The sequence below is a fragment of the Anabrus simplex genome, chromosome 6 (assembly GCF_040414725.1).
Source record: "Anabrus simplex isolate iqAnaSimp1 chromosome 6, ASM4041472v1, whole genome shotgun sequence".
NCBI lineage: Eukaryota > Metazoa > Arthropoda > Insecta > Orthoptera > Tettigoniidae > Anabrus > Anabrus simplex.
In genome coordinates this window covers 188,839,390-188,856,802 of record NC_090270.1, presented here as the reverse complement: position 1 = coordinate 188,856,802, position 17,413 = coordinate 188,839,390, and the positions used below count along the sequence as shown (strand labels likewise).

At 37.1% G+C, this 17,413-nt stretch overlaps 1 protein-coding gene across 4 annotated transcripts in view; it reads left to right on the top strand.

Annotated features, from left to right (window-relative positions):
* The window catches only part of prd1 (pruning defect 1), a 256,253-nt gene that overhangs the window by 56,730 nt on the left and 182,110 nt on the right, over positions 1-17,413 (top strand). For all 4 annotated transcript variants that reach the window (XM_067150112.2, XM_067150110.2, XM_067150109.2 and 1 more), the window contains one exon: positions 5,716-7,266. In XM_067150112.2, the coding sequence (XP_067006213.2) occupies positions 5,716-7,266 (1,551 nt within the window). The remainder of the gene's footprint in view (positions 1-5,715; positions 7,267-17,413) is intronic.

Sequence of the window (17,413 nt, the reverse complement as noted above, 5' to 3'; positions counted from 1 at the left end):
GATTGAATCCATTCGTATATGCAAAAGAAGTTAGTGATCGGATTCATCCCACCTCGTGAGGTGAAACCGTTCAACAATTTAAATAAGAAGTCATCGTCATCTTCTTCGTCTTAGCATTTATCCCGCTTAATTGCAGGGTCTGCTGTTGTGCACTTTCTTTTCCACTTGATGCGGTCTTGTACATCTTTAGAAGAGACTTTTGCCACATGCATATCCTCCTGTGGAGTGTCGAGCCAACGCTTCTTTAAATTTGAATAATAAGTGAAAAATTTAAATTAATTTGTAGATATTACATCATCAAAGATGAATAGTAGAAATTTCAAATTTACTTTGCGAACTAATTGCAGTAAATGGATTTTTTTAAATTTCCACTTTTGATAAAAATTTGATTTGTTAACCTTGTACATCTTTTCCACTGCAAAAGCATTGATGGAGTTGAAGTGAAAGATTCAGAACAGACTTCACATTTGCTTCAATGTACGGATGTGGTAAAGATATTTTCAAGAGGTAATATTTAAATACTTGTAGGATTGTGTTGAAAGTACTTATGTATATGTAGAATTCAATTTTGAAGGTAATCTGGTAGCAGTCGGTTGATGTATTCATTTACAAATGATATAGATTACAAAAATATGATGCGCATAACCGTGTTTCTCTTCCCTTCCGAGTAGTTAGGAGTAAATGCCATACACCCGGCACCAACGAACTGAAGGTACTCAATTACGTCAGCCTCATGATGGTAGATTTACTGGCATGTAAATGAACTCCTGCAGGACAAAATTCCAGCACCTCAGTGTCTCCGAAAACCATGAAAGTAGTTAGTGGGATGTAAAGGAAATAACATTATTATTAACAAACACTTTAGCTCTTAGTCAAGAAAATACATCATAAAGAAACACATCGTTTTAGAATTAAGAAGCAGAAATACATCTGAAAGCAATCACTCTATACTAATTCCAGGCAGTAAATTGCTATGTTGTATCATAGAGCAAAATCCACCACCTGTAAGCAGTCCTATGGTACTCATTTATGGATTTGAGGTTAATTTTCCAGAGAATAAATTGCTATATTGTATCACAGATATTCCTTGTTATTTTAAGTTTGTCCAGTCTATCTGTTAAGAGTTTTGGAATCCAAAATGGTGTCAAGATATAAAACCTAACCATGTATCACATATTATGACCAATTATATTTTATTAAATATTTGGTGACGTAACTACCTCTACGACCCGTTTGAGTGCTTATGAGTGCCTTGGTGGAAATTTTGGTACAGATCAGTGGAGGCATGTAGATTTGTATACCATGAACGAACAAACTTACTTTCGATTTTATAGATATAGATTACCAGCATGAAGATGGTCTTTGAAACCTGAAGTTTCATTCATCCCAAGTGCACTAGACAGCAGTTCCTGCAGTCCACACTCCATATGTTGGTATTAAAGGAACTAACTGCTGTAGTTAGTTCGTTCTCCACAGACTGTGCAGTAGATGACTGTTATTTTTCACAGTTCTAACCATGGCAGTTCTTTTGATCACCAATCAGTACAGTTGCTTTTAAAACAGCAACTCGAACTGATCTAATAGTTCAGTTAGTTGTTTAGTTCCTTTTAATTCTCACTTTCGTAAGAAAAGTAACCCTTCAGTTGATACTGTCAATAGTTGTATAACTTAAATGTCTTCATTTCGTACTGAATTTTTTGACGCACATGTAAGAAACGATTTAATGAGGGGAGTAAATATGTATATTTGAAAATGTATAGTAACATTTGTTTTCTGCCTTAAAATAAGATTTTATTTACATTCAATTAAAAGTAGGTATGTAATAAAATACTTTTTTAAGATATATCCACTGTGTAGAAATAGCACTTTGTAGAAATAAGACATGATTCTTCACTTCCATAAAATTAATCAGGAACCATGAACCATTGTTTAGAAAATGAAATATTGTAGTGTTGATTTCATTCTAATCTAATAACAGATTCTGTATGAAACAGCATGACATGTGCTACTTTGGGGTTAATTTCACTCCAGAAATATGTTTTTCAACAAATAAAACAAACTTTTTTTTTGGGACTCCCTGATACCCACAAAATTTTCAGCTAAATCAGTAGATGACTCTATGGTACCTTTCCTTTTGCCATCAAAGTATTATTTCGTAAAGCATGGCTATTGCCATTTCCTAATTTTTGACCCCTGTCTGTTCTGTTTTGTGTAATAAAACTTCATTTCATATTTACTCACATATATCTCGCCATCACATATGTCGTGCACCCTTTATTTCTTTTTTTTTTTTTTTTTAATTTAATTGAAAGAGAATAATATCTCACATTGATTTTTCCTTGTGTATCCGGATAATACGACAAGGTACACCCTGTGGCACGAGTGCCTGCTCGCAGCTCAAGGTCCAAGTCTTTCCCATAATCCTCCCCTTATTATAGTTGCAGCAGCTCTCTCCCCTTGTTTGGTGAAAAGCAGGTAAGTAATTCCAGATCCTAGGGTATTCCCTGGCCTAATGAGGTAGATGGAATGTGACACTGTTGAACTGGTTGCAATATCAGTATATCAGTAGGCTATATGCCTACATTATGTGCAAGACGTAAGGTATAAGATCGAGTCGAGTATATAATGATACCGTAATTTGCTTTCCATTGTGACTTCCCTTAAAGATGAGTTATGGGGAAGTATTACATCACCGGGTCCATTCTTAACAAGAAATCACGCAGGAGATGAACCATTTTAACAGAGGAAAAGCTTGACGAAATAGGAGCTCTCATGGAAAAAACTTCAACAAAATCCCTGATGTGTCTTGCCGTACAAGCTAATGTGTCATTATCTTCTGGCCACAAAGCAACGAAACTGTTAAAAGCAAAACTGGACAAACCCACCCCTGCCCAATATTTAAGAGGACCTGACAATTTCACTAGGGTTCAGTATTGTACCTGGTTGCTTCAGTCAGTTCACGATGGGTATGTTGACCCATGTTATTGATTCAGTTTGCATAGAAATGCAGTAATCGTGCCACAGGCCGAGAACTTTGTGACAGAGTGTAATGTATGCTGCTGGTGAAAATGGAAAGATATTCTTGAAAACATCAACAAATCAAGAAAAGCATTCTAGTTGCTGAAATGTGGAATGTTTACAGAGGTTGAAAATGAACTGCTTCAGTTTGTGTGGTGATGAATATGGTGTTTCACATTAAATGTTACAGGGTCTTTTTTTTTTTTTTTTGGCTCCCTCCATGTGTCAGGGGAACATGGCACGGAAGGTTATATCGCGGCCAGGTGACTCATTTGCCGAGAGATATATTGCTTCATGACCGGCTAAGATGATCTAATGCAGTACGGTAGCTATAACCTCTGCTTCACAGCAATGGTTTAGTTTAATTAATGTGGTATTGGTAGTGTGTTCAGTATGTTCGCTTAAAAATAGGAATATTAAAGTAATCGTGTGTTTAACGAGTGATGTCTGCAGTAGAACAGCGGGTATACATTGCGTTGTGCTATGCGAAGCATTCTTCTTATACAGAGTGCCACTTTAGATTCATTTGCACATTTCTTGGCATCTTTCCTCCCCATAGGAGTTCAGTATGTAAATTAGTAAAGAAGTTCCGCACCACCGGGTCCATTCTTAACAAGAAATCACGCAGGAGATGAACCATTTTAACAGAGGAAAAGCTTGACGAAATAGGAGCTCTCATGGAAAAAACTTCAACAAAATCCCTGACGTGTCTCGCCGTACAAGCTAATGTGTCATTATCTTCTGGCCACAAAGCAACAAAACTGTTAAAAGCAAAACTGTACAAACCCACCCCTGCCCACTGTAAGAGGACCTGACAATTTCACTAGGGTTCAGTATTGTACCTGGTTGCTTCAGTCAGTTCACGATGGGTATGTTGACCCAGAAATTTTATAGTGATGAAGCATGGCTACACTTAAGTGGCTATGTAAATAGTCAAAACAATTGCTACTGGTGTGCAGAAAATCCCCACCAGCTGCATGTCCATCCACTTCATGATGTAAAGATAGGAGTTTGGTGTGCAATAAGTGCCCGCAGAATTATTTGGCCTATATTTTTCCGTGAAACAATAAATGCTTATCGATAAATAGACCTCATTCTCAGACCTTTCTTTCAAGAGCTGACGGAAGAAGAAAGGAGCAATGGTTACTTCATGCAAGACAATGCGACGGTACACACTGCTAATCGGTCTATGGAGATAACACGGGAATTTTTCGAAGATCGTGTGGTTAATTATCTTCCTAAATCCACTGATTTAAATCCCTGTGATTATTACCTGTGGGGTATGCTGAAGTGAAAAGTGTATGTGAAGGACCCTCAGACAAGAGAAGAACTACAAGAAAACATTACACAAGTTATTTCGAACATCACACAGGCAGAGATTCGCCAAGGTCTGCAAACCTATTTGCAAGGTGTCAGGCATGTTTGACAGCTGAGGGACAAAATTTTGAACATCAAATGGAATGCCAGGTAGGTTTTAGGCTAATAGTTTTTGCTAGAAATGGATTTCTATAAGTGTGAATTGCCGTGAGTAGTGGGGAGGAGAAGCGCGCATTATACCGGCTAGTGACGGAGTGTCATTGTGCCAGCCGTGACATGCTCTGAGTGGTGCTGCAGAACAAGCTAAGAAAAAGACCCTGTATAATTTATAGCACATGAAGTAGCAACAAAGCAGGATATTAGTCATATAGAACTGAAGGTGAGCCGTGGCCCTATTCATGTAGAGGAAGCAGAAACAGCAGGGGAGCTTGTTTGGCTAGGAATGGAATCTTACAAACTTTCATACTTATGTGAATATTCATTAACATGTTATGAATAATACACCGACCGGGCGAGTTGGCCGTGCGCGTAGAGGCGCGCGGCTGTGAGCTTGCATCCGGGAGATAGTAGGTTCGAATCCCACTATCGGCAGCCCTGAAGATGGTTTTCCGTGGTTTCCCATTTTCACACCAGGCAAATGTTGGGGCTGTACCTTAATTAAGGCCACGGCCGCTTCCTTCCAACTCCTAGGCCTTTCCTATCCCATCGTCGCCATAAGACCTATCTATGTCCGTGCGACGTAAAGCCCCTAGCAAAAAAAATAAATAAATAATACACCGGCGGAGCTGAGTGGCTCAGATGGTTGAGGCGCTGGCCTTCTGACCCCAACTTGGCAGGTTCGATCCTGGCTCAGTCCGGTGGTAATTGAAGGTGCTCAAATACGTCAGCCTCATGTCGGTAGATTTACTGGCATGTAAAAGAACTCCTGTAGGACTAAATTCCGGCACTTCAGTGTCTCCGTAAACCATAAAAGGGTAGTTAGTGGGACGTAAAGCAAATAACATTATTATTAATTAATAATAAACTACAATCTGTTACACAAAATCATGAGGCCTTATTACTTTTAAGCAGTATGTTCATTCTAATCAAGTACGATTTACTAACTTTCTGCATATACCTCGTGGCCCAATTTTTAACCTCAGAAGAGAAAGTGTGAGATATACGTGAGTAAATATGATGTTTCATTCTGTTTGTGTGTGTTAAGAAGAAATTTGCTCTTTTCTTTGAAATACTTTGAGACATTATAAAACTCTTGAGGGATTTAAACCTCTCTAAGCATCTATTCCAGTGTGTTTGCCTTTGAAACTGAAAGAAAATCTCTCACTAGAGAGAGGATTGTAAGTGTCCATTAAACCGAAAAGTGGGAATTACTTTTTTCAGGTCGAAGCCATCTTGCCGGAAGTGGAGGATAACCGCATCAATGATCAGCTTCTTAACCGTGATGCTGACCTCAATAAAGACGTTATAGTTAAATCATCTGTTAGAAGAAAATTAATTGGAGGAAGTGATAGTAAGAATTTGAATGCTGAATATACAAGAATTATGAAGGAAAAAATATCCAAAGATATGATCAATTCGAGTGACCTTGAAAAGCAGTTAATTTTAAGCCAAGATTACTATATACCTAATCATAAACACCATTGTGAAAAGGTGAGTCTGGAACAGGCAGATATCAAGAAGCAGAGAGCAGCCATTGAGGGGTGTTCTCTAAAGGAGAAAGGGCATAGAGGATCAAAGAAGCCCCATCCTTCAGACAATGAAGATGATTGTAGGGTTAAGAAAGATGAGATGAACAGCAGGATGACCAAAAGTTGTATGGCATTTGTCGAACACCGAAATGTCAGTGATGAATTCCATAATGTAGAAAAATCTAAAGTTGATGACATGCTTACTGACAATATGCAAGCTGATAGTGAAAGACAAGATTCTAATGTAATGAGCCTGTCAACAGGCAGTGATGGAATTGTCCTTCGTAGGCAGCGCAAGAAGAAGCGAAGTGGTCCAGATGCCAAAGTGAAAAGGGTCTCTTTCCACGAAGATTTTATTTCCCAGCACAAAGAACATGCAGATTTTTCTGCAAGTTTCTTGCCTCCAAATCCTGTAATCAAGCGAGATGTCATAAAGGGCCGCTACAGCTGGTGTGCTGAAGGTGATGCACCATTTGTAGAACAACGTAAAAATGATAAAGATACAAAATCTGATGTTTATTTATCTTCTTCTACTCTTACCTCTTCCGAAGAAGGAGGTAGCGATGGTGGAAGCACATCTGTTTCAAGTCAGGACCTAAAACATGGCACAAAGGAATCATCTGACCTTTCTGTGGAGAAAATATACAAAAGTTCTCAATATGATAAGGTTAAGAAGACTCATACAAAATCTACTAAAACTCCACCTGTCACAGAGAGAGGAACTCCAGAGGGACAAGAAGATCCTCCTAAAAGTTCTTCAACTCTGCAGCTGAACAGTATTACAGATGGAATTCTTTCCAAGTTTCCTTCCTTAGCATCTTCAATAGATTGGTCCTCGGATACAGAGAGTGATATTTGTGAAAAGTTTAGCAGCAGTGTGCAGGGTCAAACCCTGATTGCATCTCTGGGAAAGGAAAATACTGCCCCCAGGCCAAAGAACACCACACGCAGACTATCAGCATTTGTACCTGCCTCCAAGAAACCACTGTTGACAAGATTTATGCGCTCTATCACTGAAAAGAAATTTGTACAGCGGAAGCTGAAGCTTTTAAAACCATCAGGGCAGCTGTATATCCGGGGTGCCAAACCAATCCCAGTTGCTTGTCAACAGTTTTATTCTGAGCTTGAGGCAGATACAGATGGCTGGAGGGAGCAGGTGTCCATCAGCTGTCCACTGAGCCTTGCTGCAAAGGAAGCTTTACGCACACAGGTGTTTCAGGGTTCTACTGAGACCATATATAAGGTGAGTATTTAAAGTTTATTTTCACTTCAGGTGTTTCATGCTTTATATATTGTGTTATTACCAACCACATGTGTTGCTGTTACTGCTTTTCCTTCCAGCATTTTAGTGTGCATTAGGTGAAACTGTTAGTATTAGAGTGGCATTAATCACACAACATTATTAGTATCTGCAAGAAATACTAGATAAATCAGCCACCCAGATCAGATTCTTTTATCAGCAACCTATGTTAGCAGCAGCAGCAGCAGTATACATGTTTACTGCATACCATCTGTCATATGGATCAAAATTCTGATGCCCCATTGTCTGTTAAAATCCATAGCAATTTAAGGGGTCATAAGTAATTTCTTTAAAAATTGGAAACCGTTTGCATCATTTTTTTTTCTCTGAAGAAGGAATAAGAGAATTAATCTGGGTCAGTACAGTGCTGGACATCAGAGGTCAACTATCGCAAATGCAAGAACGATTTTGAGGTTGTGACTTGCTTTGGTGTTATCTTCCTATGGGTACATTTTTGTATGTATATGTTTCGCAGGAATGAAGATGAGCTATGTGATACTATCGTATGTGCAAGGAAAACCCAGTGATAAACATACAACAGTTCAACCTTATGCCGTCTGCTGCACTCCTTATTGTATTGGTTTGTACACCAGTTTACCATGGTCAGAACTGCCAATTCAACCTGCCTTAAAGGTAGCAAAATATGCACCTCAGCGGCTTCTTTCTGCTCTCTTGTAAAGTTAGTGAAACACTTACGATAGTTTACCTCTGATGTCCAGAATTATACTAGCTAATTCATTAATCTAAATGGATTGGTAGGTTGAGAAAGGAAGTAAGTCATCATGCTTCTTAACACTGTGCACCTGTCAGTAGGAATATTACTGCCACACCTTGCGGGCTTGTGTGCCATTGGTAGTAATGTCAGTAGGTGTCATCTTTTGTTATTACTTGGTAATGCTGCATAGGAATGATGTTTGGCTAACACATGTGCTCAGCCACAGCTACCTTGATAGAGAAGTCTGCTACCAGTAGTTGTGACGTCACACGCTTAGTGCTAAGTCTCCGTCGTAACATGTAATTCCTGTACTACTGATACAATTCTTTTTATCATAATATAAAACAGGAGCTGCAATAATAAGCCTATAAACTATAACCTCAAAGAAATGTTATCAAAAGAAATTAAATACAAATATGCAAATGTATGCACTCAAGGTATATTACATATAATAGTGTTCGACTGAAGGCTACTCACGTGGACTGTTTATTGATGGTCACTTGGCGAATTGTTGTCTTTCAAAATAATGTCATTGTTTTATGCTTGTTTGAGCACATGATGATGATAATTATTTATGAATAACTGTTGAAGGTTCTTCAAGTTTCATTTTCAAATTAAAAGAAACATCCCTATGATTTCCACTGTTTAAAAAAATACATCTTTGAATCTGGTATCAATGTCTGAGTTAATTTGTAGCTCTCAATAACAATTTGAAAAATAGTATAATGGTCACTAGATGACTGTTTTCTCAAAAATGTCATTATTTTACACTTATTTGAGCACATAGTGTTGTTAATTACTTATGAATAACAGTTAGAAAAAATATTTTCCAAAATATTAAAAATCTTTGAGACAACACTCATTAACTCTGGAGCATACAACCACGCTTTTTTCAGAAGTTAACAGGTTGTTCAACTTTCATTTACCGGGCGAGTTGGCCGTGCGCGTAGAGGCGCAGCGGCTGTGAGCTTGCATCCGGGAGATAGTAGGTTCGAATCCCACTATCGGCAGCCCTGAAGATGGTTTTCCGTGGTTTCCCATTTTCACACCAGGCAAATGCTGGGGCTGTACCTTAATTAAGGCCACGGCCGCTTCCTTTCAACTCCTAGGCCTTTCCTATCCCATCGTCGCCATAAGGACTATCTGTGTCGGTGCAACGTAAAGCCCCTAGCAAAAAAAAAACTTTTATTTTCAAAAGATTTTAAGAAATCCCTATGATATCCACTGTTGAATTGGATATTAAGGTCTGAATTTACATGTAGTCCTCCGCGTTCATCTGTAATTGTAATTTGTAAAATAGTATGATGGACAGTCATTGAACTGCTGTGTCTCAGAATGTCATTATTTTATGCTTATTTGAGCACACAGTATTGTTAATTACTTTTGAATAATTTTTATCAAAAATTGTGACAATGTGACAGATCTTGGATACAACACTAATTAACTCTACACCACACACGTTTATTACAGAAATTGCCAGTTTCTTCGACTCGTTTGTAAAAGCAACCCTTTGACTTCCATTGTTCAAAAATGCATCTTCAAAATCAGATCTCAAGGTCTGAAATTAAGTGTAGCCCTGCACAGCAATTTGAAAAGCAAAATCTGTTTACTGTTTCATTCCCCCTCTGTACAACTTTAGAAAGTATGAATTTATTTCACTATTTAGTCCTACTGTGTTCACAAATCTTCGTCCAAAGTAATAAGTGTTTTACAATCAACACACCATTGCACAGGAACTGTGATAATGACCTTATAAACAATAATCTCAGTTGCAATCAGTTTCTAAGTTCTTCGATTTAGTGATAGCCAAATTTAGATCTTCATTGTATGAAACTTCCTTCACAGATCCATTTAGACCTTTTAAGAAAAAGTCTTTCACTGAGAATGCTCAATATGATGATGAATTCAACTTCAAAACACTTACAGTATAATTTTAAGATGTTTGTTTTTTCTGAATCGAGCTCTAGAGAAACAGGGACATGATAATAGGAGCCACACACTTGCTTGCATTGAACAAATCTGGCTTCAAGTGGGTAAATCTCAAATTTCCATAACAGCAAATATTTGCAGCCTTTAAATGTACTAAGTACTTATTCAGTCAAGCTAATGAGAGTCTGTTGTATGCCTTAATGAGAAAAATGTGTCCCGAGTTAATTTCCCATATGCTTAGAAACTTTGCCATACCTTTAGAAATTCTCCAGACTTCTTAAGCAACAACACACTTTCATCTTCAGCACTTTGAATTGACTTGTATAATGGATCCCTAAGTTGATTTCTAGGTTTGGGGCTTCCTACATCAACATTTTTTCAGCATGAGAGGACAGTTTTTATAAATTCTGCAGTACCCACAATGCAACAATCCTTAAAAAATGTGTCCAGAGCCACAGTGTTTTTCTGATCAAAAAGATTGACAGCCAGCAAGGCATTTTCACATTCAATATTTGAGGGATACACGACTTTCTTTGACAAAGATGGTGGTAACTTCACTAAGGTACTTTCTTCTGAAAAATGAAGAACTTTTAAATCTTTCTAATTAGCACTTAGAATTATTTGATACAGTGTACCTATTTAAGCTTCATTTTTCCATATACTGTCCTTATTAAAAGCATTGTCAATATATGATGTAATAGTACCATCATAAAGAAGTTTAAATGTGTTAAGATTCATTCTGTTATTATCGCATATCAGTGACAAAATAACAAACCCAGATTCATGTACCACTTTTAGTACCTGGAGCGTTCATTTCCTTAATTCTTCTGTTTGTAAAGTTTTTACAGGATATAAGGCAATAACAAACAAGTGTTAGAGGCTAAGATAGAGGGAAAGAGGAAGGCCCAGAGCAAGATGGATAGACTCTGTCAAGAACAGTATAAGAGAAAAAGACGATTGGTATACAATATTATTGAAGAGGATTGGTTGAAGGAGGGGCAACGATGTAAAAGTACCATCAACATCCCGACCTAGCAGGAGCTGGACAAGGGAAAATGAAACTGATGATGATGATGATGATGATGATGATAAGGCAATGATATCCTCATTTGCAGAAAACAAAGAGGTTAACATGAATGCTTGAATTGTAGTGGCAATGTCATTGGTTTCTGAAACGCCCTCTTAACGACCCCATCTCTACGTCACTCTTTGCATTATTTGAATTTAATCAGAAAGAACATTCATCGTTTTTTCATATGGTTTTAAACATTTCATTTTTCTTTAAGATAATTTACTTGAGTCCTTCAAACCTACTTCACTCTTCATATCAGCACCTAATCTTCGTAAGTAAGCCGGACTGAGTGGCTCAGATGGTTGAGGTGCTGGCTTTCTGACCCCAACTTGGCAGGTTTGACTCTGGCTCAGTCCGGTGGTACCTGTATTTGAAGGTGCTCAGATACATCAGCCTTGTGTCGGTAGATATACTGGCACGTAAAAGAACTCCTGCAGGACTAAATTCCGGCACTCCAGCATCTCTGAAAACCTTCAAAAGTATTTAATGGGACGTAAAGCCAATAACCTTCTTCTTCTCTTAAGTAAGAAGGGTGAATCAAAACACTTGAATTTCTCAATTGAATATATGTACTAGGAAATGAAAAAAAATGAAGATGCCCCCAGAAATGTCTCTGATGAATACTTCCTTTCTTTAGACATACTGAGCTCAAGTTGTTGTTTCAAAAACTGGAGCTTTGAACGAGTGATGATGTGTCATCACTGTCTAAGTTTAGTAACTCATTAATTACAGTCATCTAGAGTTAAGCACATATTATTCAACTTGTTGATTATATCCATTGATGTAGGCGCGTTACTGAAAGCATTCAAATGACATACAAAACACGCAAATGCCGAACATCTGGAACATAGCAGACTATCTCCTAAAATCCAGCTATATTTTTTAGAAGGTATCTTGTAACCATTTAAGCATACTTGCACACTTAAGTCTTTGAAGATTATTATAGGTATCTTTACAGTTGGAATGTCTCTGCTTTGAAATTCGAAAAACGAAACCTTATTGACATCAGTTTTGGTTGAAAATTTTAGTACATTTAGGTTTGGTAACTTATCCAACAAATCAAAATAATTTGATATCTTACCTCCTTCAAACCATGTCTTGAAGTTTAGTTCATCATTCTGCAATATATCTTCTCTCCTTTCTTCTGGCGATATTTGTTTGGCAGGTGTTGGTTGTGATATATATGACGGCTGACCAGGAAATATTGTTGACACAGCACCGTCAGTTATTTTGGCTTTACCCTAGGCACAGTTAAAACGGAACTTTTTTTTGCAGTGTCTACCCGACTTACATGATTTTCAGAAAAATGTCTAATAGAGAAACAGGTATATATGCTGGTTCAAAATTAGCTCGGTGTATAGCGTGAATCCATTTATCTAACTTCCCCTTATTGCTAGGAAACCCAAATATTGAGATAGCCCCGTATTTTTTTTTGAACAGTAATTGGATGTACATTCAGGCACACTACACTTTCATTCCATATTGCAAAGAGGAGTCTACACTACACTAACTCATAATAATAATAATAATAATAATAATAATAATAATAATAATAATAATAATAATAATAATAATAATAATAATAATAATAATAATAACAACAACAACAACAACTTTAAAGTACGTTAGACAGTTCATAATATTTCAGTGGGTTCACGTAACCTGTAACCTATCACATGCTCCATGGCTAAATGGTTAGCATGCTGGCCTTTGGTCCAGAGGGTCCCGGGTTTGATTCCTGGCCATGTTAGAGATTTTAACCTTAAATTGTTAATCCCTTTGGCTTGGGGACTGGGTGTTTGTGCTGTCCCCAACATCCCTGCAACTCGCACAACACACATAACACTATATCCCACCACAATAACACACAGTTGCCTACATATGGCAGATGCCGCCCACCCTCATTGGAGAGTCTGCCTTACAAGGGCTGTACCCGGCTACAAATTGCCACATTAAATTATTATTATTATTATTATTATTATTATTATTATTATTATTATTATTATTATTATTATTATTATTATTATTATTACCTATCACATAACCTGTCAATACTTCCTAACATCAGACTGTTCATATTACAATGCTATAATAAGTTAACATATACTGTACCATTACACTATCCCCAAAGTGCAAATCTAAGGAGATAGGAGTAAATACAATTGCTGGCAGCAACATTAAACAAAATAAATGAGCATACATTGTCACAGAAGTCCAGACTGGCATAATAACACAATACCTAGAATTGCAGTGGCCGTGTGAAAGACAAAGAAATGGGATCTGGATTATTGAAACAAGACAATAGTAGAAAAAAATGAATGACTTTTTGGTCGGCAATTCAAGCATTCAGACGCACTTGAGCCAAGAGGATAAAATAATCTTAGAGAACTTCAGAGAAGAAAAGGAATATTGATCTACGAGGATATTAATAATAGTAGTTTGTCAAATTAACATCTGCTCAGAAATAAGAAGCTAGAATGCGTAATTTTGCGTAAAGTCCAAGTTAAGACTGGGAGAAGACCAGAGTATTATGTGCATGTACAATTGATCCACTCGGAGAAGAAAAAGAATAGAACTACGCATTAACTACAGAGTAGCCCATATAAAGAGATCTGATTTATATCACTTTCATTAAATCACAGAAGTATTTGAGGAAGTAATTGTTTAAAAGAAATTAGAGACCAAAGCAAATTATACAGGGACTAATATTTAATCAGTTGAAAGGTTGCTAAACGAAATATCACCATGTATTGTCTGACAAGTTATATTTTATCCTTGCATGAACGAGCTTGATGACATGTAGGAGTTCTAAGAAGATGAGGGTACAGGCTACTCAGAACTGCCCAATCCAGCCCTAGATGATTAGCCGAGATCACAGATAATGACAGCAGAGTCAGCTGTTAGCCGCGAGATTCGCTGTCAGTAGTTGAGCAGACCAGACCATCCCAAAAGGCGCAGGAATTGGGATAAGTCTCTTGTTATTTTAAAATGTTTGAGCAGTTTGATGGAAAATAATCATATAGGTTACCTGCAAGTTAAATACAATCGTTGTGCCCGATGTAATCGTCGAAATCAACGTTGATATAGCAAGCTCTCGTGAATGACTTACGTGTCAATCTATTTATATTAAAGTATATGCCAATCTACGTATATTGAAGTAGGAAGTGACCTAGGTATAATTGAATCTCAGTCTACCAACAGATTTTATACCATACTTGAGTGTTACGAGAATATGTGTAGACCCCAAATCATAATCAGGGTTAATGTAGATGTCATTGAAAGAATATTGTAGAGGTAATACGCTGTGTTATTAAGATTGTTTGTGGAAGAGTAATGTCATTGGACAGGGTAAAGGCTATATAAATATGAAAAGAAATGGATCCTATATTTATTACTTGCTGATTTACCCATGCTTCGCTACGGAATTTTACATAGTATACACAATTCTACGTTAGATAGTGTACACGTGAGCAAGATTGTATTAAATTGCATAGCTCTTAACGTTACTCTAGAAACACGACTGGGAAGTTACCAAACATCTTTTCTCATATGAAGACTGGGTTAGGGAATATTCATTGTAATGGTAGCCCACTTGCCTGCCATCAGTCACAATCAGGTTGGGGAGTTTTCATTTTAATGGCAGGCACGCACTCTCCACCTGCCTTTTTCCACAGAAAATCTGTCTTCGTGGTATCCCCAACTGAAATGAACATAGGCCATTACAACGATGTCAGTAGTAATGGTGCAATTAAAAGCAATGCATTCATATGAAATACTTGATCAAATGTAAAACCACACATTTTCTCACTTTTAATGAACAGTACTGCAGTTCTGGAGCTCGAATGACCAAGCCGCAGACAGGCGAAATCCGTGAACACTCTTCGTCTTTATTTTAGGTCTTATGGCGACGATGGGATAGGAAAGGCCTAGGAGTTGGAAGGAAATGGCCGTGGCCTTAATTGAGGTACAGCCCCAGCATTTGCCTGGTGTGAAAATGGGAAACCTTGGAAACCATCTTCAGGGCTGCCAACAGTGGGATTCGAACCCCCTGTCTCCCGGATGCAAGCTCACAGCCGTGCGCCTCTAACCGCACAGCCAACTCGCCCGGTCGTCTTTATTTGGCGGAGGGTGTCGAATAGAGGACAGTCCCAGGGCAAAAACTACGCCCTTTTACTAACCTGTTTCGTAGGAGTACCCGATGAGTCGGAAAATATCAATTCACTACACTGGCAGAGGAAAATCTATCTGACTTGGACGCAAATTTTTCCTCCAAGGCAGAGGAGAAACCCCCCCCCCCTTCTCTGCAGATTTGGAATAAAATGAATGTAGAATTTAATAAAAGTGGAAGAAGCTTTTCTTAAGAAATGGCTCTTTCCAGAGTTGAATTTTGAGTTATTTAGTGAATTGTGGTGCTATCATTTGGAACAGGTCTAAATTTTAATTCTAGCTACTACTAAGTGAGACTCTGCGTTACATGTGCACACTGCTCATTCAAAACAGCACGTCAGAGTAGGGATCAAATAGCTGGAATACTATGATGAACCAGTGTGTTACGTACCAGCAGTATCAGAAAATGTATGAACCGGATGAATGGCATGTTAAATAAGAAATATTCAGTCAAGCTGTTATTGTTGGTACGCAGCAGTAACCCTATCTATTGGAGTTGAGTGGCAGCATAAGAAATAAAGAACATCACAACGAACAATGGTCAATGTATTGTCATTGTTGATCAGTGTTATGCGCTTTCAATATTGTATGCGTTCACATTTTCTTCTGACTTTGAAATACCACTATTATCACAATCGGTACGGTAAAACCGAATAAAATTTAAATGATAGGAAATTGTGTTTCCTATAACTTTTGTCATGTAGTACTTTTCTATAGGACCAATAACATGGGTAATTAAAAATTAAATTTTAGGCGACTTCCCCTAGACTACAATTTCATCCCGGATGAATAAAATTGTTTATAGCTTAGACAGTAGTTTCCTATTCCCCGACTTTATATACCGATTTTTCATTAAATTCTGTTAGCCCATTTTCTCGTGGCTCGGCGTTGATATGGACTTAGCAACATAAATATGAATTCATGAATATTTGTGTTATCATAGCCGGTACAGTAAAAATGTATAAGACATAAATGATCGGAAATTTAATTCTATATAACTTTAGTTATGTAGCATTTATCGATAGGATCACTAATAATACAAATATTTTAGGCTTACCCCTAAACTACCATTTCACTCAGCGTGAATAAAATGATTTATAGCCTAGATTGTAGTGGCTAATCCCCCAACTTTACATACTGATTTTCATTAAATTCTCTTCAGCTGTTTTCTCCTGATGCATGTACATACAGACATGCAGAAATTATGGAAAAATAAAAAGTGCATTTTCTTGTTACTGTGGACATGACCGATACAGAAATGCCATTCTTTTCAAATTATGAGCAATGTAATGACAAAACTTTAATTTTATATATATATTATACCCATCCACCTATCATTATTTCATTAATCTTCTCAAGAACTGAGGTTAATTGCGTAAGTCATGTACGGTGGTTGGAAGTATATGTTCCAGCTAGTTACTCAGGGTAAAAATATATCAACTTAGTCTCAAAATATATTAATGTGATCGCAGGTTCCGTTGAAGAGAAAAGATGTCCGCATATTAATCATTCAACCCCCCAAAACCAAGCAATTATCCATGATATCGCTCATATCTTATCATAAATTATTACCATTAGCACTTATGCTACCTTATGACTACATATAATTACCTATTCTCAGAAAGAAAACGCAGAAATTATCCTAAATCTAATTTATTAGCATGCTAATATGATATCAAAATAAAATAAAATCAACTTAAGGGCTGTAGAGGAAAGAAAATGCAGTTATGTTACATATTTAACTTGAAAACATAAATTATTTCCATTAACATAGTTGAAACTGTGTAAATTATAACCTTTCATTCACAACTTGTCGTTATTACTTTATTGAATCATCTCAGTTCATTATTTTATAAATATTTCATGGGGATTGAATCTTTATTTCAGGAGGGAGTAGTCTTTCTTCATATTTAGTTTGTTTGGATTTTCGTAGTAAATTTTTCGAGACACGAGATAAACAATAAGTTTCCTACGTATGGTTTCAAAATGTCATCACACTTTAAATAACTATGTTTATACTAATACCACGTAAATTATCATCATATTCTTTCGTACATGCCAGAAGAAATCAAATATTTTATCAGTAAGTACCATTAATAGAATTACCAATCAGTTCAAACTATGAAAGTCATGCTGTACGATTACATATTTATGTGCTACTCTCATTAAGATAAACTCTTATATCATTTACCGCTGTGCCAATATTA